This window comes from Ictidomys tridecemlineatus, chromosome 8 (assembly GCF_052094955.1).
Source record: "Ictidomys tridecemlineatus isolate mIctTri1 chromosome 8, mIctTri1.hap1, whole genome shotgun sequence".
NCBI classification, from domain to species: Eukaryota; Metazoa; Chordata; class Mammalia; order Rodentia; family Sciuridae; genus Ictidomys; species Ictidomys tridecemlineatus.
Window position 1 is genome coordinate 21,561,020 of NC_135484.1, and position 24,205 is coordinate 21,585,224.

The 24,205-nt window shown below is 36.6% G+C and overlaps 1 protein-coding gene across 1 annotated transcript in view; it reads right to left on the reverse strand.

Annotated features, from left to right (window-relative positions):
• Zc2hc1b (zinc finger C2HC-type containing 1B) overlaps positions 1-24,205 on the reverse strand; it is a 45,854-nt gene that overhangs the window by 4,422 nt on the left and 17,227 nt on the right. Inside the window, exons 5-6 of the mRNA XM_005334846.4 lie at positions 12,243-12,382; positions 8,487-8,595 (exon numbers count right to left, since the gene is read on the reverse strand). Of these exons, the coding sequence (XP_005334903.1) occupies positions 8,487-8,595; positions 12,243-12,382 (249 nt within the window). The remainder of the gene's footprint in view (positions 1-8,486; positions 8,596-12,242; positions 12,383-24,205) is intronic.

The window sequence follows — 24,205 nt, forward strand, 5'->3', positions numbered from 1 at the left end:
ACATTCCATAGAAAACCTTTGATGTCCCCCATACAAATAAAGCAAGCGTGGGCTCCATTTTGCGTTTTTTTTAGTGTGTAAGCTCGATCCCTAAGATCAGCTAGTCCAGTCCAGCCCCTACTTTTTTTTTTAGTTGTTGATGGACATTTATTTATTTATTTTTATTTGTACGTGATGCTAAGAATTGAACCCAGTGCCTCCCTCACATGCTAGGCAAGTGCTCTACCCAAGACGCAACCCCAGCCCCTCTTCCCACCACTTTTAAAATTACTTTCTGTGTCCTGTGTTGTTTTTTTTTTTTTTTTTTTTTACCACTCAAACTTTCTTAGCTTTTATTCCTCAGCCAGCCCATTCCCACCACTTGTGGGGGACGTGGGCAGGAGTGAAAGGCAATCAGTGCTTTTCTCTAAGTCTAGAGAACCAGCTCCCATTGATGTGCATCTGTTTCCCCCAGCATAGCTCCAAACAACATGTAATTCCAGGGATTTTATTTCCAGGTAAGGCCCCAGGAAAGAAGAAATTACTGAAACATTTTAAGACTGATAAGGGCGGGGGGAAGAGCTATCTCCTAAAGCTAAATTAACATGTCAACTATATTCAAATGTCAATAATTTAATGAGAAATAAGATTCCAACTTTCTCCCATATATTTTATTCCAGAAGGACTTGTTGTGTTAATAGAAGGCTTTATTTGGATTATGAGGATCTGCCATGGTTTAAATGTGTCTCCTGAGACTCCAGAACTGTAGGGCCACCAGCATACATTTCCAGCCTGGGAAAGCTGCAGCCATGAGACTGCATATGAGCCAAGACAATTCTAAACAACAGGGACAGAGTAGTGTATTAAAAACAAGACATAACAGACAAATCCCTGCTCTCTTAAAAATTAAAATTACATTCGTTTTTTTTTTTTGGCAGGAGGGGAAAGAAAATGAAATATATATATTGAATATTAGAAACACTAAAATGGTATGGACACAAAAACTACAATGGGAACTGGGGAGGCCTCTGTTACTTTTAAATACACAGGTTGGGGAAATCCCACTGGGAAAATGAAACTTCAGCATAGAATTGAAGCTGGTGAGCAGTGTAGATTGGTGGCACAGCAGAGGAAGCAGCCAGGTATACTGTGGTAGGAGTATACAGGCCTGTTTTGTTCAAGGATTAACAGAGGCCACGGCAGCTGGAGCAGGGTTGAGAAGAAAGAGTAGAAAGCAAGGTTAGACGGTATTACAGAAGCTAGTATATGCCATTTGAAGAAACTGGCCTTTAACCGAGCAAGAACACAGTGGTTATAAACTTTCAGTAACTAATCAAGAGCAAACATTCCATTTGCTTAGATCTGCTAATCTGTTTTCTGATGTATCAAAATGATGTCATAATTTTCTGCTTCACATCACATGCTGACACAAGACTTGTGAGTCCTAATTTAGAGCCTTTTTCCTTATGCATTGCTGCCACTTTAAAGAAATTAATTTTCCAAGGGCAGAATTTCTTCCCTGATTTTCAACAGTACACTAACATTCTGTCTTTTCTTATTATCAACTCTCTCCAAGCTCAACAGATAAGAGATCAACGGTTCTAGACATGTGGGGCTAGGGTCAGATTCAACTTTGCACACTGTCAAAGTGATCCAATCCTATTAAGCTTTGACTTCAAAATTAAAGGAGTGCTTTTCCCCCCTTTAAGCATTACCATATATTATCTGAAAATAAGAAATCATAACAAAAATTGTCTTTTCTGAAAGATACTAATCATTATACTTTAGAAAAAAACGCATGTTAGTAAAAGTTTTACCAAACAAATCACATACAGATTGAATAATTTTTTTCTTAGTGAAAACCCAAATCCAGTTCATTGTTTCATTTTCACAGATCAGGAGAAACTAATAATCTGTCAGAATTCTGGGAAAATGGCAGAGCAATAATCACCAGGAAATTTCCCTTCCCATCTAAATAACAACCACACTGGCAGAATCTGAGTGAGGTAACTATTTTGGGACTCTGAAGTCTATGAAGGCTTGCAACTTAGAGGAGAAGTCTTGGACAGTAAAGTGCAGTTATAATTTCATCAATTTCAACTTTTAACACAGTAGCAATTACACATCCTCCCCACCCCTTGCCATGTGGTAGACAGCTGTGCACATGTCCTTGAATCAATCTGCACTTGGCTTATGGGAGGCAGGGTGGGCGATAAGGATACTATTCTCCAAATATTAGAGATTTAGGTGCTGATCTTCTGTTCTGACAGCTGAATGTTGTTTCTGATCAAAGAGGTACACAAAAAGGCAGGTGGCCACTTTTGTTGCATATCCCACCCCACCCTGGCTGCAATCCTTTGGTCCTCTAGTTGAAGGGACACACTTACAGGGGACTTACAGAACCATGTTCACCCTCCTTAATTTTTTTCTTTTTTCCCTTCTGTGGAATTCGATATTTGAAACTAGCACATTCCAAACAACTGCATATACAGGAAAATTGGAAAGTGACTGCATATGCCCAGGGAATAGCCCAAGCTCAGAAAAGGCCTGAGAAGACCTACGTTTACATTTCAGAATGATTGTTTGCACAGTCAAAACAATTAAAAGAAAAATAACAAAAATCATCAAACCCTGGGGAAGGGGGAACATCTAATTTCCAGGGTTATCACATTATTAGATTCAAATGTCCAGTTTTTAACAAGATCACAAGATGCAAGAAAATAAGAAAGCAGGGCCATTCATGGGAGGAAAAAAATCTATAGAAACTGTCCTTAAAAAAGACCTGATGAAATCTGGCCATAGTGGAGTACACCTGTAATTCCAGCAACTCAGGAGGCTGAGCTGGAGGACTACAAGTTTGAGACCAGCTTCCACAACTTAGTGAGACCCTGTCTTGAAATAAAAAATGGCTGGGGATATAGCTCAGTGGTAGAGCCCCCCTGAGTTCAATTCTTAGCATTATTAAAGACAAAAAAAAAATCTGATGACAGATCTTCTAGGGAGATCTGGCAACAAAGACTTAAACAACTGTCTTAAAGATGATCAAAGAACTAAGGAAGATGTGGAGAAAGTCAAGAAAACGATGTATGGAAAAAATGGAAATAACAATAAAGAGAGAATTCCTAAAAAGATACCAAAAATAAATTCTGGAAGTAAAAAATATAATTAAAACAAAAGAAGTTACTAGGGGGACTCAAGGACACAGTTGAACAGGCAGAAGACAAAGTCAATGAACCTGAAGATAAGACAATGGAAATTATGAAGTCAGAGGGCGAGAAAGTAAAAAGATTGAAGAAATCAGAACAGAGCTTAAGGGATCTTGGGTTACCATCAAGCCAAACAACATATGCGCTATGGGAACACCAGAAAAAGAGAAAAGGGCAAGGAAAATGTTTCTTAAAAACAATGGCTGAAAACTTCCCAAATTTAATGAAAGTCAACATTATAAATGTTCAAGAAATACAGTGAACTCCAAAAGCAAGATAAACTCAACAAGAATCATACCAAGACATATTCAAAACTTCAAAAAACAAAAAATCTTGAAAGCAGCATGAGAAACGCAACTCATCACATATAAGGGATCCTCCATAACACCATCAGCAATTTTTTACATCAGATACTTTGGAGGCCAGAAGAGAGTGGGCCCATATAGACAACGTGCAAGAAAAGTGGGTGGGGTGGGCATGGAAACCTCTGTCAACTAAGAATCCCATATCTGGATTAAAAAATGATGGAGAAATTAAGACATTTTCATATAAACAAGAGCTAAGGGAGTTGTTAACATAAGATCTGCCTTGAAATAAATGTTCCAGGGAGTCCTGCAGGGTGAACTGAAAGGACTCTACACAGTAACTCAAACCTATAGGAAGAGATAAATGTAAATGGATTAAACCCTCCAATCAAAAAACAGAGTTTGGCACAATGGACAAAGCATGATTTAACTATAAGCTGTTTATAAGAGACTCACTCTAGATGCAAAGACACAAGTAAATTGAAAATGAAAGTGTTATGATTTGGATGTAAGGTGTCCCTCTTACGTGTGAGACAATGCAAGAAGGTTTGGAGGAGAAATGATTAGGTTACAGCATTAAACTAATCAGTGAATTAATCCCTGATGGGTTAACTAGTGGTAACTGGAATCAGGCGGGCTGTGACTGGAGAAACGGGTTCATTGGGGGTGTGACAATGGGGTATATATTTTGTATATGGATAGTGGAGTCTCTCTCTGCTTCCTGATCTCATGTGAATTGCTTCCCTCTGCCCCAATCTTTCACCATGATATCAGTCTCACCTCGAGCCCTGAGGAATGGAGCCAACCTTCTATGAACTAAGACCGCTAAAACCATGAGCCTCTAAATAAACTTTTCCTCCTAAAATTGTTCTAGTCAGATCTGTTAGTCATAGCAGCAAAAAAGCTGACTAAAACAGAGAGGATGGTAGAAGATATAATATTGCAAAATAGCAATCAAAAAGAATAAGAGTGACACACTAATATTGTATAAAACAGGATGTTATATATTAATAAAATGCTGAATACAGCAAGAAGATATTACAATTATGTACCTAATTATAGACCATCAAAATATATGAAGCGAAACTCAACAAAATTGAAGGAGAAATAAAATTTCGACAATTATAGAGACCTCAATTCTCTCAACAAAATTTCTGTCAGCAACTGGACAGAAACGGAGAATTTAAACAACACAATAAGCATACCAGATCTAACAGATATATACGAAACACTCTATTCAACAACAGCAGCATACACATTCTTCTCAAGTGCACACAAGACATTTTCCAGAATAGACCACATTAGGTCATAGGTTAAGTCTCCATAAATTAAAAGTGATATGTACCATACAGAGTGTTTTCTTTAACCCCAACAGGATGAAGTTTGAAATCGATAACAGAAGTAAACTGAAATTAAACAAAACACTGTTAAAGAGCCAATGGATCAAATAAGAACTCACAAGAGAAATTATTAAATACTTAGAGATGGATGAAACTGAAAACACAACATATTAAAACTTGTGGGATACAGTGAGAGCAGTGCTAAGGGGAAATGTATAGCTGTAAATGCATACATTAAAAAAATAAGAAAGGGGCTGGGGATGTGGCTCAAGCGGTAGCGCGCTCGCCTGGCATGCGTACGGCCCAGGTTTGATCCTCAGCACCACATATGAACAAAGATGTTGTGTCCTCTGAAAACTAAAAAATAAATATTAAAATTCTCTCTCTTTCTCTCTCTCAAAAGAAAAAAAAAAGAAGAAAAAGCCTACAACCTAACTTTGCAACTTAAGGAATGAGAAAAAAAAAAAAACTAACCTAAAGCTAGAGGAAGGAAGCAGATAATAAACATTAAGGGAGAGATAAAATTGAGAACACAAAAATAAGGAAAATAAAATCAGTAAAAATCAAAAGTTGCTTCTTTGGAAAGACCAAGAAATCAACAAGCCATTAGCTACATGGATTAAGAAAAAAAGGGACGGTTCCAATTACTAAAGTTACAAATGAAACTGGGGATATTACTACCCTATTCTACAGAATAAAAATAATTTCATGAGAATACTATGAACAATAATATTGCAACAAGTTTGACCTTGATGAAATGGACAAATTCCTAAAAATGCAAAATATACTATGACTAAATTATGAAGAAATAAAAAAATATGAACAGACATAAATAGCAAGGAGATATATCAGGAATCAAAAAAACTGTTGATAAACAAAAGCTGGACCTGATGGTGTTAGTGGTGAACTCTACTGAACATTTAGAATTGCAAACTAAATTCAGCACCATATAAAAAGAATTATACAACAGGACCAAGTATGATTTATTCTTATAATACAAAGATAGATGTATGAAATCAATGTAGTATACCTTAATAAAATGAAGAAGAAAAATTACATTTTCGTATCAACTAATGCAGAAAAAGCATTTACAAAACTCAGCATCCTTTCATGATAAAAAAAAATACTCGACAAACCAAGAATAGAAGGAAATAACCCTAACACTCTAAAAATCTATAAATGAAAAACACACAGAATATTTTCTTTCAATATAGAAAAAGAATTTTTTAGCCAGAACAATTAGTCAAGTAAAATAAACAAACACCCAAACTGGAAAGGAAGTAGTAAAATTGTCTCTTTACAGATGCAGTGGTATGTAGAAAACCCTAAGATTTTATCAGAAAAAAAAAGTTGTAACTAATAAATCCATCAATGTAGCAGTATACAAAGTTAACACACATTAGTTCCTTTTCTAGATACTAACAATGGACAATTTGAAAAGGACATTATGAAAACTTCAAGTAGCATCAAAAGAATAGACTACCAATTCCAATGATATGAAAACTTGTACAATAAAAACAATACAAGCCAGCTAAAAGAAATTAAAGACACAAGTAAACTGATACATATCCCATGATTATGGATTGGAAGATTTATTATTGCCAACATGCTAATGCTACCTCTCAAGCAATCTACAGATTTAATGCAATTCCTGACAAAATTCTAATAATCTTTTTTCACAAACCGGAAAGTCTGTCTTAAAACTCATATAGGGTTTCAAGAGACCCTGATATATCCAAAACAACCTTGGTTATATCTTGTAGAGCTCACATTTTCTGAAGTAAATACTACCGTAAAAAGATGATGTGGTACTGGCAAAAAAGACATCCATAAACCAATAAAATAAAGAATCTAGAAATAACTTGCATATATGGTTCAAGTGATTGTGACAAGAGTGCCAAGACCATTTGATGGACAGGGGACAGTCTTTTAAACAAATGGAAAATTGGATATCCACATGCGAAAGAATGGAGTAGAACCTTTAGCTAGAACAATATTTAAAAATCAACTCAAAATGGGTCAAAGTGTAAACATAGAACACACAACTATGAAACTTAGGAGAAAATATAGGGGCAAATCTCCAAGATCTTGGATTAGACAATGATTTCTTGAACATGGCACCAAAAGTGCAGGCAACCAAAGAAAAAATAGACAATTTTTAAAAATTTGAATCTAAAGACAGTATCAACAGAGTAAAAAGGCAATTCACAGAATGGAAGAAAATATTTGTAACTCAAGCATCGGATAAAGGTAAAATCCAGGGTATTAGAAAATTCCTAAAACTGAGCAACAAAAAACAAGCAACTAATGAAAAAATGGGCAAGAGCCTAGAATGGACATTTCTCAAATGAATATCTACAAATCACGAACAAGCCCTTGAAAAGATTCTTAGCAATACAGATCACTAAAGAAATGCAAAAATAAAACTACAATGAGATACCACTTCATATCCATTAGGGCAGCTACTATTAAAAACAACAACAACTACAAAAAAAAAAACAGAAAATAACAAGTGCTGGTGAGGATATCGAGAAAATGGAATCCTTGTGCAGTGTTGGTTGAAAACTGAAATGATATAGCTGCTGGAAAACATTATTGTGGTTCTCTAAAAAAAAAACCAAAAACATCCAGGCATGATGTGCACCCTCCATAATCCCAGGAATTGGGAGACTAAGGCAGAAGGATCACAAGTTCAAGGCTAGCCTCAGCAACTTAGGCCCCAAGCAATTTAGCAAGATCCTGTCTCTAAACAAACAAAAAACTAAAAAAAGCCTGTGAATATCTCTATGGTAAAGCACCCCCAAGTTCAATCCCCAGCAGTATAAAAAAAAATGTATACCTCAACTCAATTTTTAATCCATGTGGACTTTTAAAGTCCATAAGGAACTTAAAACTAATAACAAAACTTTCCATGCTGCTACTTTTTTTTTTTTTTTTACTGTGTGACAGTAAATTCTTATTCTAGTTCTGAGAATACCTTCAAAATATGACTTCTGATCAGGGGTGCCACTATGGCCATGAAATTATCCATCCTGCCTTGGAAGTACATGTTGACCATGGAGAAGGCTGCCACATTTATTAATGCCGCTTAAATGGAGAGGGGATAGCATGGTATATACCTCATCCAGCCTGCTGGTTACCAGCTGTGTGCCTCAGAAAACTAACTTACCCTCTTCAAACCTCCTTTTCCCATTCTACAAAACGCTGAGTGAATTAAGTGAAAACACATTGGGAGGACGAAGGGAAATGGGCTGGCACAAACTCAGTACTGTCATGGTGGCCAGGCTGTGCAGCTACTTTGATGAAATTACTTATTTCTAGAAAGAAAATCCTCTATTTTTAACACAGCACCTGACATGCCATCTATTCTCAATGTTTTCAGTTTTTAGAGACTGGAAGAACAATAGTTGTAGATTCCATTTGCTGCAAGGGGATTGGACTTTGTACATTGTCATAAGTTGTGTAATCCTGATAAATTAAGAAATATTCCCTCTTGGCAAATAAGCTTTAACCTCAAACAAACCCACACATCTTTTGTATCCAAAAGCAACACTGGATGTCCTGTTAGCTTTTGCCAACTATGGAGGAATCCCAAAGCCAATGAGGGCCCTCTCTGACCCCATCACTGGAAAGCTAAAGTAAACACTCTGACTTACCTGACCTGGTTGGGACTCCATTTGTGGTATCCAGGGCCCTGTTCTGCAGCAAAGCTCCCACAGCACTGGTAACAGTTGGTTCTTTTTTGGGACTCACCTGAGCCCTGCCCTAGAGAGAGGGAGGGAGAGACGGAGAGCACAGTTCTATAACCACAGATACCATATGCCAGAGGCTGTGTCCTTTAACTCATCTGCAGGAACCCCCTGCATCCAGGTAAGGGAACAAGCACACCCTACACCTCAGCTTGGATCCTATCCTTTTTTAAAAAAAAAATTTATTTGTAGACAGACACAATGACTTTATTATTTATCCTTTTTATGTGGTGCTGAGGATTGAATCGAGTGCCTCACATGTGCAAGGCGAGTGCTCTACCACTGAGCCATAACCCTAGCCTGGATCCTGTCCTTCTTGTAGGTGCTCAAAGCCACATTTGGGTTTGGAGTTTTCTTTCCATAATCAAGCCCTTGTGGTTGTTGGTGGTAAGCTTATTCTATAAAATCAGGTGTACAGAGACATAAGAAACTACTAAATGTCAATAAGAACATGGTTATGGAACATCATGTTTTTTCATTCCACTTGAAAATAATTTTGTTTTCTAACATGAATAGAGACGAAGAACAGAGATGGGCAGGCAGCAAATGTTTTAAGCATGGCATTCCAACACCCCCAGCCATATCTACACCTGCAGAGCAGCCACAGAATGGTTAGATGAACACAAAATAAGAACCCAAACATTCCTGATGAGCTCCTCTTTATCTCACAACTGATGCACCTCCCGGTCCCATAGAAACTACAGTAGAAAGATGACCCGCTACTCAGAGTGTTCTCACCCAGGCAAGGACGGCCATGAGATGGTAGCAGGTAGCTCAACCCCATCCAAACCAAAGAAAGCAATTCTTAGAGGCCCATATTGGTCTCTTTTGGTTAAGGGTATGACACATTTTAAAGATGATTATGTTTAAAATAGAAACACATTGCTGCTGTGCCATTAACAGCCCTTCAAAACTGAAACATCCCCTCCCTTCTTGTCCCATTTCTGAATAAGCTTCACTATTAGGCAAGGCCACAAGTAGTGACGCTGGCATAAGGGAAGCAGACACTGCCATTCAGATAGACTGGAAAGCAAGCAAAGGAATGCAGAAAGCAAGCGAGCTTTCTGCTGTGTTCCCAGTCACCCCACTTAGCTCTGGAAAATAAGGAGAGGAACAGGGCCAAGTCACTGGTTACACTCAGGACAGCCAGCTGGCTTTCTTCAGGAATAAAAACCACTTCCGTTCACCACTTCTCTGTGCCTTCTTTGGTCTCACTAATGCCAACTGACCTCGTGGACTGGTTAGAAGAATCACTTGCAGAAATGTTACTAGCCCTCTACTGCTTTACAAGGCGGAGGGGGAGTTCATACTTACACACTGTTCCAAGTGTAGGTTGAACTCAAGCCCAAAGCAGTTATAGCCCTCCCAAATTGGGTGCCAACCCTAAGGAGAGGAAAGGGCTTCTGCAGAGAGGAAGGGTAGAGGAACCCTGGATGAACACACTGATCTCGGCTGTCTATAATCCTCCTGCAACTCAGCAAGGCTCCCAGGCTCAAGCCCATCGTACAGATCGGAATGAGTCTCAGAATTTACCTACAAACAATGGACTGCAGAACTGAGGTCAAACCCTGAGTACTGACTGCAGAGTCCTGGCTCTTTCAACACTGCACTCACTACTCTCCAGGCTCCCTCATCTGTAAGGGCTGAGTCTCTAAAATTGTATTTACGACCACCAGCTCATGCACCCCCGCCCATGGCAACACACCACAAACCCTCCCGCTCCTGTGCTCCTTTAGCCAGATTGTTTAGGTTGAGCATCCCTAACCCCCAAATCTGCCATCTGAAATGCTCAAAAATCAGGAAGTTTTGAGCACCAATATAAAAACCACCACAAGTGGAAAATTCCACATCTAACCTCATACGATGTGCCAGTCTAAACACAGACATGTGAAAAATACCTTCAGGCTCTGTGAGATGAATATGAGCATATATGAATTGTGAATTAGATTTAGGGGTCCCCCCAAGATATCTCATTGTGTGTATGCAAATACGCCCCCCAAGTTTAAAAAACCTGAAACACTTCTGGTCCTAGTCATCTCGGATAAGGGGTACTCAACCTGTATTATGAACAGAAGCCCACTTTTACACTAGAACCCAATCAGCAATAAATCCACCCTGGCCCCCATCATTCCCCTTCGTTCTCTTAATCCAGACCCTGATTTTTCCCATTGCTGTGGCTCCTTCCTGGTCTCCCACAATCTGTCTTGGACAGTAATTGCAAGAATAACCTTTCTAAAAAGCCAGTTGTATGTCACATTAATTTCCACTGTTCAACTAGTCTACCTATGGGATGATGCATGAGGCCACTAGTAGACAACCAGATGGAAAGCCAAGAAAACCAGTTTGCAGAGAGGAGGCAGAAGCACAGCAAGAGGGAGGACTGGGACGGACAGTGGGAATGAGGACTTCCTAGGTACCCTGGGATTTCCAGTTCCTGTTTTTGGGCCCTGGGCCTTGCTGTCCTCAGATTTTAATGCCTCTGTTTGCTCAGTCCTCTTGTTCCCTAGTCCAAACTGGCTTGAATTAAAGTCCTTCTAGATCAGCTGTCCACGTTGCCTGTGCCATCCTGTCATTTCCCCACAGACTTTGGGTGGCATCTCAGGCCAGACATTTTTTGCACCCTGTCCTTCCCTCCAATTCTGAGCTGGGGAGCTCATTTTCACACTTAAAAGATAATGTTTGCTTACCTTCGAAAATGCCCAGGAATCCCAGGGGCATCTCCTCCACAGTCCTCCTACATACATCAGTAAAAACACTCTTGTATTGTATTGTTTCTAAGCCCCCTACTTTGAATTACAAATATCTGATCAACAGTACCTGGCATGGTGTCTGGTATACAGCTGATATTGAGCCACTCCCTGATCGATGAGGAGAGAGAGCCCAGAATCATAGTCTATGGAATACACTAGTGTTGGAAATTGTCCCATCCCCATGAGATACAGGATTTAATGGAAAGCTTTCTAAACATGTTTCTGCTCTTAAAGTATTCAGACCAACTTAATATGTCTCTTGCTGGCTGACTTATGGAAACCAATAGTTTGTGAAACTATTGGTTTCCATGCTGCACTGTGATTTAGGACCTTTGATGTGTATGGAGCTGTGTGCTGACTCCAATTGTGAGGTTATAATGGTATTGTTATCCAGCTCAGGTTGTCATTTTACATATTTGTATGTATTTGTAACAGCTGCTTCCATTCACCCACATACTTTAACTTGCTGGTTCTGTGGCCTTAAACAAAAGGCTGAAGATATCTCTCCTCTACAGATCAGAATGTAAACTTACAGAGCATCTTCCTGTGATTCTCCACCCATGCCCCCAGGCCACTTCCACTCAGTTCTATTCTGGGTGGTTTAGGCTGATAATCTCCAACAGATAAATAGGGGTTTAGCATAATGCCACATAAACACATTTTATATATTCCAGTCTTTATCCTAAGAAGCTTTGAGCACTTTAGAAATATTTTTTTTCCACAATACCCCAAGGTATTGCTGGCTAGAAAGCATGCCTTCCAAAAGAAGAAACACCCAGGGGGATGAGTGACAGTAATCAGATCTCTTGATCCTTACACTTCTTAGAATGGGTATTTGAGGTTCTTGAAAATTCTACCTGCTTGCCCCAGGCATGCAAGGACACAAAGCCAACACCTGGGGAGAGATATTTACCTGAGCTCTGGATGCCAATTTGGCTGCTGTCTGAGCTGGATCAAAGACTTTTCGAGAAGACTGATCCTTACAGAAATTTATATGTCGCGTGGCTGCAGTTTCATTAAACCTCCTCATACAATATGGGCACTGAATATAATCTGAATGTAGAGATAGAAACAAGTGGTAATTAATGTTTCAAAAACACTTATGGAATGGACTATATGGAATAAATAGAATGTGAACTCTGCTCCAACAAGAAAGGACAAGGTCCCCAACTCTGGCTTGAGATAGCCTATTCCAGAAAGGGAAGACTTGAAAGGGTTCAAATTAAAAAAAAAAAAAAAGAAAAGAAAAAACATAATAGGGAAAGTTTTTACTAGTGAGGCACTCATTTCAATAAGAATGTGCCCTTAAAATGTTTATAAGATATCTCTTGTAGACAAAAGATTAATTATACTCAGGGACTTCCCAATTAAACAAATTATTTAGTGAATCCTTGTTTAAAATATAGCAGTCCTGGAATCACAGAATGTTAGTATTAATGGTACAGAAGGGCACAAAAGATTCACAAAAAGCCCAGACTCTGGTACTGGGTGAGACAGAGGTCACAAAGAAATTATGGAGTTTCAGAGGGAGATGAGATTTAGTTTTAAAATGTGGGCTTGGGGGATGGGGTTAGCAGAAAGACACACTGTTTTTGCAGCGGCTAGATTTTTTACTAAACTAAGAGAGGAAGCAAACAATATATTCAAGAAAGGATATGGTGAAAGGGTAAAAGGTGGCCAGGGTGTAAAAACAGAAAGAAGAAGAGGGGTGATAAACAGCCTTGGCTTCTGTGCTGCAAGACCCTGGCAACTCCTGGCAGCCCAGGTAGGTCCTTCTGTGGTTCTGAGAAACACCTTTTTTATCTGATTTTTTTTCTTTCATTTGTAACTATTGCACATAATTAGCTAGAGAAATGGGAGGTGAGAAAGATTGAAGATCTTTTTGGAATGTTGGGCTGTGCATAGCAAAGTGGGGAGGTCAGGGTCAACTCCTCTCCAAAGCCTGCAGGGATTAGGGTTTGCTTTGTTTTGATTTAGGCACCTTTAAGGGATAACAAAGGGGATATGTATGACATAAAAGAAGAATTTCCCCTCAAAGAGGGTCAACCCAAACTCAGGAGAGAAATTCAGATTGGCACAAAGTCAAAATTCCTACATGAGTGGTTGCTATTTAATGCAGTGCTGTCTTCAAGGTTAAGAGCTTTTTGTAAGCAGTTTGGGGAGTTTTCTATTTGAACAAATAATTTCCTAAAACTGAATACTCCAAAAGCATAAGAATCATTTAGAAACGATCTAGGAGTCTTACTCTTTATCCCACATGAAAGAAGGCAGCACCTAATCCTTAATCTAATACTTACTGAACACCTACTATGTGCCAGGCACTGTTTTATATGTGGGGATACAACAAAGGAATAAGCATTCTGATATAGAAACAAAAATAGAAAAATTTCACATGGTGATAAATGCCTTAAAAAAATAAAATGAAACAGGACAGCAGTGGGATTGATGAAGACCTTAAGCTCTGGAGCCTGCCTAACTGGTTTGGAGCCTGAGTTCTTCACTTACTGTGTGTATGAACTTGGGGGAGTTACTCAACCTCCTTAAGCCTCCATTTCCTCAGCACATACATATCGTGTATTTCATCAGGTTATTGTGAAAGTTAACTGATAATCCACATGGGGGAGGGCTGGCATAGAAGGAGCCATGCTGAGTGTTTTATAAATGACAGCTATTGCCATAGGGAAACAGGTCCAGCAAGGCTGGGTTTCCAACCACCAAATAAGAGTACAACTGTTTAGGGAAAAACTAACATAGAAAGTACTATCATCATTCAGAACTCACGATGTTGTAGAAAACCCATCTAGAACTTGGTGCTTCAGTTGGTGGTTATTTCTTTGGTTTTATCAGCTAGAAACTCAAGTCTTATGTCAGAAATGCTGCTACCATGAAACCCTGCTTGGGTCAGGCAGAGACAATGACCATGGCAGTGCAGGGCTGCTCTCATATTCCTATTTGTCTGTTCATCCATTGACACCCTCTACGTGTATGGTGTCATTATGCCACCGTGCAATCAACAAGACTGAAGTGCATTTCCTGCCCCCAAAATCTCAGAGACGACCACTTGGTGGGATGAGCTGTGGGAGGAGGGAGCACCAGGCCCTCTGTAGTCCACAAGAAGGACGTGAAGTCCAGTCATAAGAGTGGGCAGGGACTGCCAGTTGCATTTATATTGAATGTCAAATATTTTGAGAATGGGAAAGTATTTTTCTAATGCAGTCATTTAAACATGGAGTGATTGAGTTACATGTTCTATCCTCATCTCAACTGGAATCACTTCTTTTCCTCCATCAATTATGCTTTTGTAAAAATCACTGTCCTATATATTTCAAAAGATAATGTTTTAAAGAGTCAGATTACATATGGCTTGTTATGAGAAATGTGGTGGCCAGATTACATATCAAATTAAAGTAGAAAACAAATATCATTTTAAAATGTAAACATTATATTGAGACCACTATGTACTCATATAAAATGGTGACCAAATGTCACAGGCCTCACAGAATAACTCTAATCATGAATATTATACATCACTGTCCCTATAAAATGTCACAATATCCTGGAAATTTGAATCATTGGCATATTTAGTTGATCAGTAAAAACTAGAATAAATAAATATATGCCATGAGAAAACATGAAAATAGGGAATAAGTCTGGAAAAAAAGGAAATTACTTGCAAACTCATGTGTATTAGGCGATATTATATATAATTCTGGTTGTGTGTGTGTGTTAAATTTTTTAGTAACTAAGCTTGAGTACTGGGCTAACGTAAAATCTCTGTAGAATCAAAATAATCAAATTGTAACGAAAATGTGTGATTGTATATAATCATTTTATTTGTTGCATAAAATTATAGTTAAGTGTAAGGAAGTAATTATAAAAGCTATTTTGGCATAAAATTGTAAAAGGAAGAAAAATAAGTTGAACTTGTAATGAGGTCTTGCAAAGGGCTTTTTTTTTTTTTTTTTTGAGAAACACTAATCCCTGCATTTTAGATCCAACTTGATAATGAGAAAAATTTCCACAGCAAAACATCTGATATGGTTTCACTTATACAATTAAAAAACCATAAGGTAGTCATCAACTGTAGCTTCTGATCTTAAAATGAAGCTATTTCTCATAAAAGATTTTTTTTCCATGAAGCTTGTTACCAAAGTACTTGTTTATTCCTAAAATTGATTTTTCTACCAAACAGCTTAAAACGACACATTATGTTAAGCTACATTTTCAAAGAACACAGCAAAAGTGAAGCAATTGTGAAGACTATTTTCTGGAGTAGAAGTTCAGATGATTTTTACATTATGATTACACTGTGGCTTCTTTCGTACTTTTTCAAATGAACCTTTTGAGAAATAATTTACACACAGGCTCATACTGAGAAAAGTAGATAGTTGAATGAGTTTTGACAAACACACAAATTTGTATATCCAATTTTCATTAGCCCTCAAAGTTCCCTCAGGACCCATTTCAGAAATATTTCACCAAACCTAGTCTCAGGCAATCAAAGAGATTCATTTTCCTGTCACAATAGAGAAGTCTTATTTGTTCTATAATTTCATATAATGGAACATCCATGCTTCTGCATATACAGTAGCACTTCCTTCTTACTGTTGAGAAGTGTTCCATTTTGTAAATAATGTATAATTTATCTATTCACATTCATTTTCAGTTGTTTCCAGTTTATGCTCTATGGATAAACCTTTGAACCTTCATGTACAAATCTTTTTATGGATATATTTCTGCATAAATAACTAGAAATGGACTTGCTGTATGGGTTTTTGGTTAGGAAAATACTACTAGTGTTCAGTGGTTGCACTATTTTACACTTCTGTCAGCTGTGCATGAAGCTTTGGTTGCTCCACATCCCAGCCATCGCTTGAATTGTGCCTTTAATTTTAGCCATTCAAGTGGGCGTGCTGTTGTATCTCATCATATTTTTCATTTATTTTTCCCACAGTAAAATGATGTTGAGTATCTCTTCATGAGTTTATGGGTTATTATTTCCTGATGTATCTGTTCAAACACCTCTCCTGTCCTTTTCTCATTAGGTTGTCTCATCATTGTGTTGTAAGAGTTCTTCATTTGTTCTTGAGGTGAGCCCTTTATCAGATATATGTGTTATAAATATTTGCTCCCAGTCTGTAGCTTGCCTTTCCATTGTCTTAAAAGTGTGTCTCATAACTGAAAATTTTAATTTTGGTGCAGCCCAATTTACAAAATGCCTTTTTAAAAAAAAGTTAGTACATTTTGTGTCCTGGTTAAGAAATCTTTGTTGACAAATTTTTGGAGTTTTCTTTAATTGAACTTTTATAGTTGTAACATTTAGGTCAATGATCCACTTTGAGTTAATTTTTATATATTGCCTAAGAATCAGGGCTCATTTTTCCTTATGGATATCCAGTTATTCCAGTATCATTTGTTGATAAGACTATTCTTTTCCTCATTTAATTACTTTGGCATCTTTGAAAATTATCATCAGCCTGCAGATTTGGGGGAATACTATGTCTAGATTTTTTTTGAAAAAATGTATTCTTTTTAGATATGCATAACAGTATAGTTTAACATATTATACATGCATGGGGTATAGCATTCTAATTAAGCTACTATTCTTGTGGTTGTACATGATGTGGAGATTCACTGGTCATGTATTCATATATGAGCATAAGAAAGCTGTGACCAATTCATTCTGTTTCCATCCCCATCCCTTTTCCTTCATTCCCTTTTGTCTAAACCAACGAACTTCTATTCTTCTTCCCACCTCGCCCCTTATTGTGTGTTAGCATCTTCATATCAGAGAGAACATTAGACCTTTGGTTTTTCTAGGATTGGCTTATTTCACTTAAGCACGAGAGTCTCCAGGTCCATTTATTTACCAACAAAAGTCCTAAAGTCATTTTTTTAAACAGTTCAGTAATACTTTATTGTTTATATATATTACATTTTATTTATGTATTCATCTATTGAAGGGCACCTAGGTTGATTTCTTAGCTTAGCTATTGTGAATAGAGCTGCTATAAACATTTATGTGGCTGCATCACTGTAGTATGCTGATTTTAAGTCCTTGCGTAAATACCAATGAGTGGGATAACTGGTCAAATGGGGTTTCCAGTCCTAGTTTTCTGAGGAGTCTCCATACTGCTTTCTAGAAGGGTTGCAGCAATTTGCAGTTCCATCAGCAAAGTATGAGTGTACCTTTTTACCCACATCCTCACCAACATTATTGTTACTGTTATTCTTGATAATTGTCATTCTGACTAGAGTGACGTGAAATCTCAGTGTAGTTTTAATTTGCATTTCTCTAATTGCTAGAGATGATGAACATTTTTTCATATATATGTTGATCAATTGTATTTCTTCTTCTGTGAAGTATTAGTTCGGTTCCTTAGACCATTTATTGATTTATTGATTTATTGATTGGGTTGTTCGTTTTTTTGGTGTTAAGTTTTTTTGAGTTCTTCATATATCCTGGAGATTAATGCTCCATCTGAGGTATAAGTGGCACAAATTTTCTTGCATTCTGTAGGCTCTGTTTTCATGTTCTTGATTGTTTCCTTTGCTATGAAGAACCTTTTTAATTTGATACCATCCCACTTGATTTTACTTGTTGCACTCTAGGAGTCTTGTTGAGGAAGTTGGTTCTTAAGCTGACATGATGGAAAGTTGGGCCCAGTGTCTTCTGTCTTCTATTCTATCCCACTGGTCTTCAGGTCTGTTTTTGTACCAATACTATGCTGTGGTATACACATAAACACATGCACACACACACACACACACACACACACACACATCCACATATTTAGTTGAAGATGAACATAATACCTTTTTAAATTTTTTTATATGGTGCCAAGGATAGAACCCAGGGCCTCACATGTGCAAGGCTCCACCACTGAGCCCTAGCCCCAGCCCCACCATACCATTTTTATTATTATAGCTCTGTAGTATCATTTAAGGTCTAGTATTATGATGCCTCCTACTTCATCTTTCTCACTAAGGATTGCTTTGGCTATTCTGGTCCTCTTATTTCTCCAAATGAATTTTGTGATGCTTTTTTATTTCTATGAAGAATGCCATTGGAATTTTAATAGGAATTACATTAAATCTGTATAGTGCTTTTGGTAGTATGGCCATTTTGACAACATTAATTCTGCCTATCCAAGAACATGGGAGAGCTTTCCATCTTCTAAGGTCTTCTTCAAGTTCTTTCTTTAGGGTTCTGTAATTTTCATTATAGAACTCTTTCACTTCTTTTGTTAGATTGAATCCCAAGTTTGTTTGTTGTTGTTGGTTTTTTTTTTTTTTTGAGGCGAATGGGATAATTTTTCTAATTTCTCTTTCAGTTGATTCATCATTTATGTATAGGAACATTTTATATATTGCTACTTTGCTGGATTTGTTTATGAGTTTTGGAAGTTTTCTGGTGGAGTTTTTTGCGTCTTCTAAAAATAAAATAATGTCATTGACAAATAATAACAGTATGAGATCTTCTTTTCTTACATATAACCATTTAATTCATTTCTTTTGTCTAATTGCTCTGGCTAGAGTTTCAACGACTTTGTTGAATAGAAGTGGTGAAAAAGGGCACCTGTCTTGTTCCAGTGTTTAGAAGGAATGCTTTCAGATTTTCTCTGTTTAGTATAACATTGGCCTTGGGTTTAACATATATATATGTTTTATAATAGTTTTATAAAACTATTCCTAGTTTTCTAGTGTTTTGACCATAAATGGATGCTATATTTTGTTAAATGCTTTTTTTTGCATCTATTGAGATAATCATGAATTCTTATCTTTAAGTCTATTGATGTAGTGAATTACATTTACTGATATCCATATGTTAAACCAACCTTACATCCCTGGAATGAAACTCACTTGATTGTGGAACACCATCTTTTTAATATGTTTTTGTATGTGATTTCCCATTGTTTTATTAAGAATTGTTGTATCTATTTTCATTGGTCTGAAGTTTCTTTCCTTAATGTATCTTTGTCTGGTTTTGGTATCAGGGTGATACTATTTTCATAGAATGAGTTTGGAAGGATTCCTTCCTTTTCTATTTCATGAAATAATTTGAGGAAGATTGGTATTAATTCTTCTTTGAAGCTCTGGTAGAACTCAGTGGAAAATCTGTCTGGTCCTGAGCTTTTCTTCATTGGTAGGCTTTTGATGATGTCTTCAATTTCATTGCTTGAAATTGTCTGTTTAAATTTTCTATGTCCTCCTAATTCAATTTGTGTAGGTCATATGATTCTAGAAATTTGTTAATATCATCAAGATTTTCTATTTTATTAAAATATAAATTTTCAAAATAGTTTCTGATTATAATCTCTATTTTGGTAGTGTCCAGGGTGATATTTCCTTTTTCATCATGAATTTTAGTAATTTTCCCCCTCTTTCTCTTGGTTAGCTTGCCTAAGGGTTTATCAATTTTATTCAGTTTTTTAAAGAACCATTTTTTTTAATCAACCAACTTGTTGATTTTAGGAAAAAAATTGTTTCAATTTCATTGATTTCACCTTTGATTTTAATTATTTCCTGTTTCTACTGCTTTTGTTGTTGATTTGTTCTTTTTATAGGGCTTTTGAGATGTAAAATTAGGTTATTTATTCAGTGACTTTCTATTCTTTTAATGATTGAGCTCAATGCAATAATCTTTCCTCTTATAATCACCTTTATAGTGTCCCATAGATTTTGATATGTTGTATTGCTATTCTCATTTACCTCTAATTTTTTTTACTTCACTATCCATTTATATTTCACTATACATTTTTTAAATTTCTTTGCTATCCACTGGTCATTTAATAGCATATTATTTAGTCTCTAGGTGTTAGAGTATCTCTAATTTTTTTCCATTATGATCTGATAGGATGTAAGGAATAATAATTAATGTGTGTGTGTGTGTGTATGTGTGTGTGTGTGTGTATATATATATATATATATATATGTATTGTATTTTCTAAGAATTGCTTTGTGGTCTAAGATATGGTTTATTTTAGAGAAGGATCTATGTGCTGCTGAGAAGAAAATTTTTTAGTCACTGATGGATGAAATTTTCCATATATATCTGTTTAGTCTATATTATTGTATTTTTTTTTTAGTTCTATAGCTTTTTTATTTAGTTTTCATTTGGAAGTCGTATTCAGTGATGAGAGAGGCATGTTAATGTTACCCAGTATTACTGTGTTGTGGTCTGTTTGATTCTTGATATTGAGAAGGGTTTTTTTGATAGATGCTCCATTGTTTGGGGGCATAAATAGTTAAGATTGTTATGTCTTATGATGTATGATTCCCTTAAAGCAATAGGAAATGGACTTCTTTGTCCCTTCTGATTAACTTTGGCTTGAAGTCCACTTTTTCTGATATGAGGATAAAAACCCTGCTTGTTCATGAGGCCCATGTGAATAATATTTTCAATAATAAGTTTTCAATGATAAGATTTTTTTCCCATTCTTTTACCTTCAGTCTGGGGATGTTTTTGCCTATGAGGTGAGTCTCTCAGAGACAGCATATTGTTGAATCTTGTTTTTCAATCCACTCTATCAATCTACATATTTTGATTGATGAGTTTAAGCCATTTACATTTGATGTTATTATTGAGAAATGATTTTTATTCTTTGTGATTTTTATTTATTCCAGGTTTTTAATTTGAATTTTATTCTCCATTGATTCACTGTTGTTTTATTGTAGTTCCTTTCTTTGATATTTTCACTTTTATTTTTCATTTCTTCTTCATGAAATATTTTATTGAGTATGTTTTGTAATATTGGCTTTCTAGTTGTGAATTCTTTTAACTTTCGTTTATCATGAAGGTTTATATTACATTTTTTAATTCTGAAGCTTAATTTTGCTGACTATAGTAATTTTGGCTGGTATCTGTTATTTTTCAGAGCTTGGTATATATTATTTCATGACCTCCTAACTCTTAGCATCTGGGTTGAGAAGTCAGCTGAGGTCCAAATTTTTTTCCTTCTAAATGTGACCTATCATTTTTTTGCTGGCAATCTTTAAAATTCTATCCTTATTCTGTACGTTAGACATTTCATAATAATGTTGATGTAGGTCTATTGTAATTTTGCATATTTGGTGTCCTGGAAGCCTCCTATATTTGATTTTCCATTTCATATTTAAGGTTTGGGAAATTTTCCAATACTATTTCATTGAAAAGATTGTGCATTCTTTTGGTTTGTATCTTTGATCCTTCATCTATCCTAATAAATCTTAGGTTTGGTCTTTTCATGTTATCCCATATTTCTTACAAGTTCTGTTCATGGTCTCAACATCTTTTTTCCATGGTCAACTTTATTTTCAAGATTATATATTTTGTCTTCATGGCCTGAAACTATCTTTTAAGTGGTCTAGTCTGTTCGTGATGCTTTCCATTGAATATTTAATTTGGTTTAATGATTTCTTTATTTTGTGGATTTCTGCTTGGGTTTTTTTTTTCCCCCAGAATCTTTCTTTATTGAAGTGATCTTTCACTTTCTGTGTTTTCTCCCTGATTACATTCCTTACATTGTCTTTTACTTCATGGATCAGTTTAACTATGAACATTCTAAACTCTTCTCTGACATTTCTTCCACTGTGGTGTAGATGGATTCTGTTATTGAAGTATTTTGGTTTGTTTTGTGCAATTTCTTCCCTTGATTTTTCATGGTGTGTGTGTGTGTGTGTGTGTGTGTGTGTGTGTGTGTGTGTAACCATCTAATGGTATGAAGCTGAGGCAGTTGAGTTTCTAACCTGAAGACTTACAGCATCCCTCAAGGTTTCTGGTACCTCACAGTTTAGAGGGAGACAAATAATAATAATAATAATTATAACCAATGAAAACAATATACAGCATTAAACCAAATATTTCCTACTATGAGATATATGTTGTTAATTGTCACAATAAATAGAAATGATGTGATCAGTTATTGCCCACAGTAAAATAGTAAGTTGCAAAAGGGTTTACCATTTCAAATGGTGAACAGGAAGAGAACAGAAGTGACTTAGTATGAGATAATTATGAGGGAGGAGAAAAAAATAGAAATAAAAAAGAGTAAAAAGAGAACAATAGAGATTGGCTGTTAGCAGAAGAAAAGAGAGAAGGAGAATCAAAGGAAACAGAAGTGAGAGAAAAATATATAAAATAAATTTTTTTAAATAAAAAGAATATAAAACTGAAATATATTAATCAAACATCCTAGTCCTCAAAATACTAATTCATGAAAAATAACAGAATTCAAAAAATGCTAGAAATGAAAGACAATAGACAAACATGTGTAAACGTCCATAAACCATTCAGGTCACAGTTAAAATAGGAAAAAATGAAAAAAGAAAAAAAAATCTTGATGAAAAGTTAAAGAATTGTTTCTGTTGGAGTTCCAAAAATTCTTGGCTTCCCTTCTCAGCAGTGATATGTGGGGTAGGCTGCCTGTGATGTCTGCTCCATCCTCAGTGTGAGTTCACTGGAATGTGAAAGGAAATTCTATAGACAGAGATCCTGGAGTTGGGGTTTAGGCTTAGGTAGGGTCCAGGTTCTTCATTCAACTGCAATTGGTTTGAAGATCTTAAATCAGTACACCTCCAGGACCTAGCAGTTGCTGGTCCACGCTGGGGGCGTGTACACTAGGGATCTCCCCCTGGGTTCCACTCATGTGGCAGAGGAGCCAATCTTTAGTCCCCTCAGTTATCTGCAGACGCCACGTTTCCTGGTCTTTTGTGTTCAGTCTCCAAACTCAATCACTTCTGCTCCCACCCTTTTGAATTTCTGGCTGGTTGCATTTCTCCCAGCTTGTCCTGTGAGCCACTGGACTCAAGGTGGTTGGGGGAGAGCTGGGTGTATTTCCATGACCTGTATTGCCCTGTTTAAACCCCTCTCTGTGTCTGATTTTCTCCCTGTCACTTAGGCACTCTCTCTGTCATGTAGCGTGGGCTAACCAGGCCTGTATTTTGGTCTTAGCTCAGGTTTGCCAGGAATTGGTTCCCCCATCTGCCGCCCCTATGACACAGCTGCAAAATAGTTGCTTTTTCTGTCCTCTGTGGTAGCCTAGATAGATGCAAGCTTCTTTCCTGCACAAGGATATTATTTGACACACCTTTCGGGTTAATTGGCAGTGTTTTTGATCTCTGAGCTCTCTGTATCCAGACACGCCACAAGCCTCTTAAGAATGTGGACTCCTTTTCTTCCCTTCTTCCTTCATTTTGCTTGTAAGGGGATTGCTCAGGCTGGTGCTGATGGTAGCAGGGGAGGCAGTGGCCCTGGGAATTTCTTCCTCATTTTATTATATCCAACCTCCTGAATCCCTGGTTTGCTTTGTATGTCCAGTATTAATTCCCAGTAAAATCCCTTCTTTTTCCTTCACCCACTGTGCTCGGAAGTTGCCCATCTGCTTTCTTCGTTTTACACCATACAGCAACAAGGAAAGCAACCTCTTCTATTCTGTCATTTTGAACAATCTGTCTCTGTCTAGATTTTATCACCTGTTTATTTGATGTACCAACACCAAACCACCATAACATTACAGGAAGTCCTTCGATTTTGTCTTTTTTAATTATCTTGGCTATTTCAGATCCTTTAATTTTCACATGCTGGTCAATTCCTACTCAGCAAATAAAACTTGCACATATTTCTATTGGAATTAAATTGAATCCAAAGATCAATTGGATAGAATTGATTAAAAAAACAATAAAATACTGAGTTCTCCTGAACTTTGGAAAAAGTAAATTTTGTCATTGATTTTGGTTTTCTTTAATTCTTAGAAGGAATGTTTCAGGCTTTCCATTTTATAGGTCCTACACATATTTTTTTAAATATATCCCTACATATTCAATTTGTTAAATGTTATTGTACATAGTATTTTCTAACTTCACTTTTAAATTGTTTATTATTGGCATATGAAATTA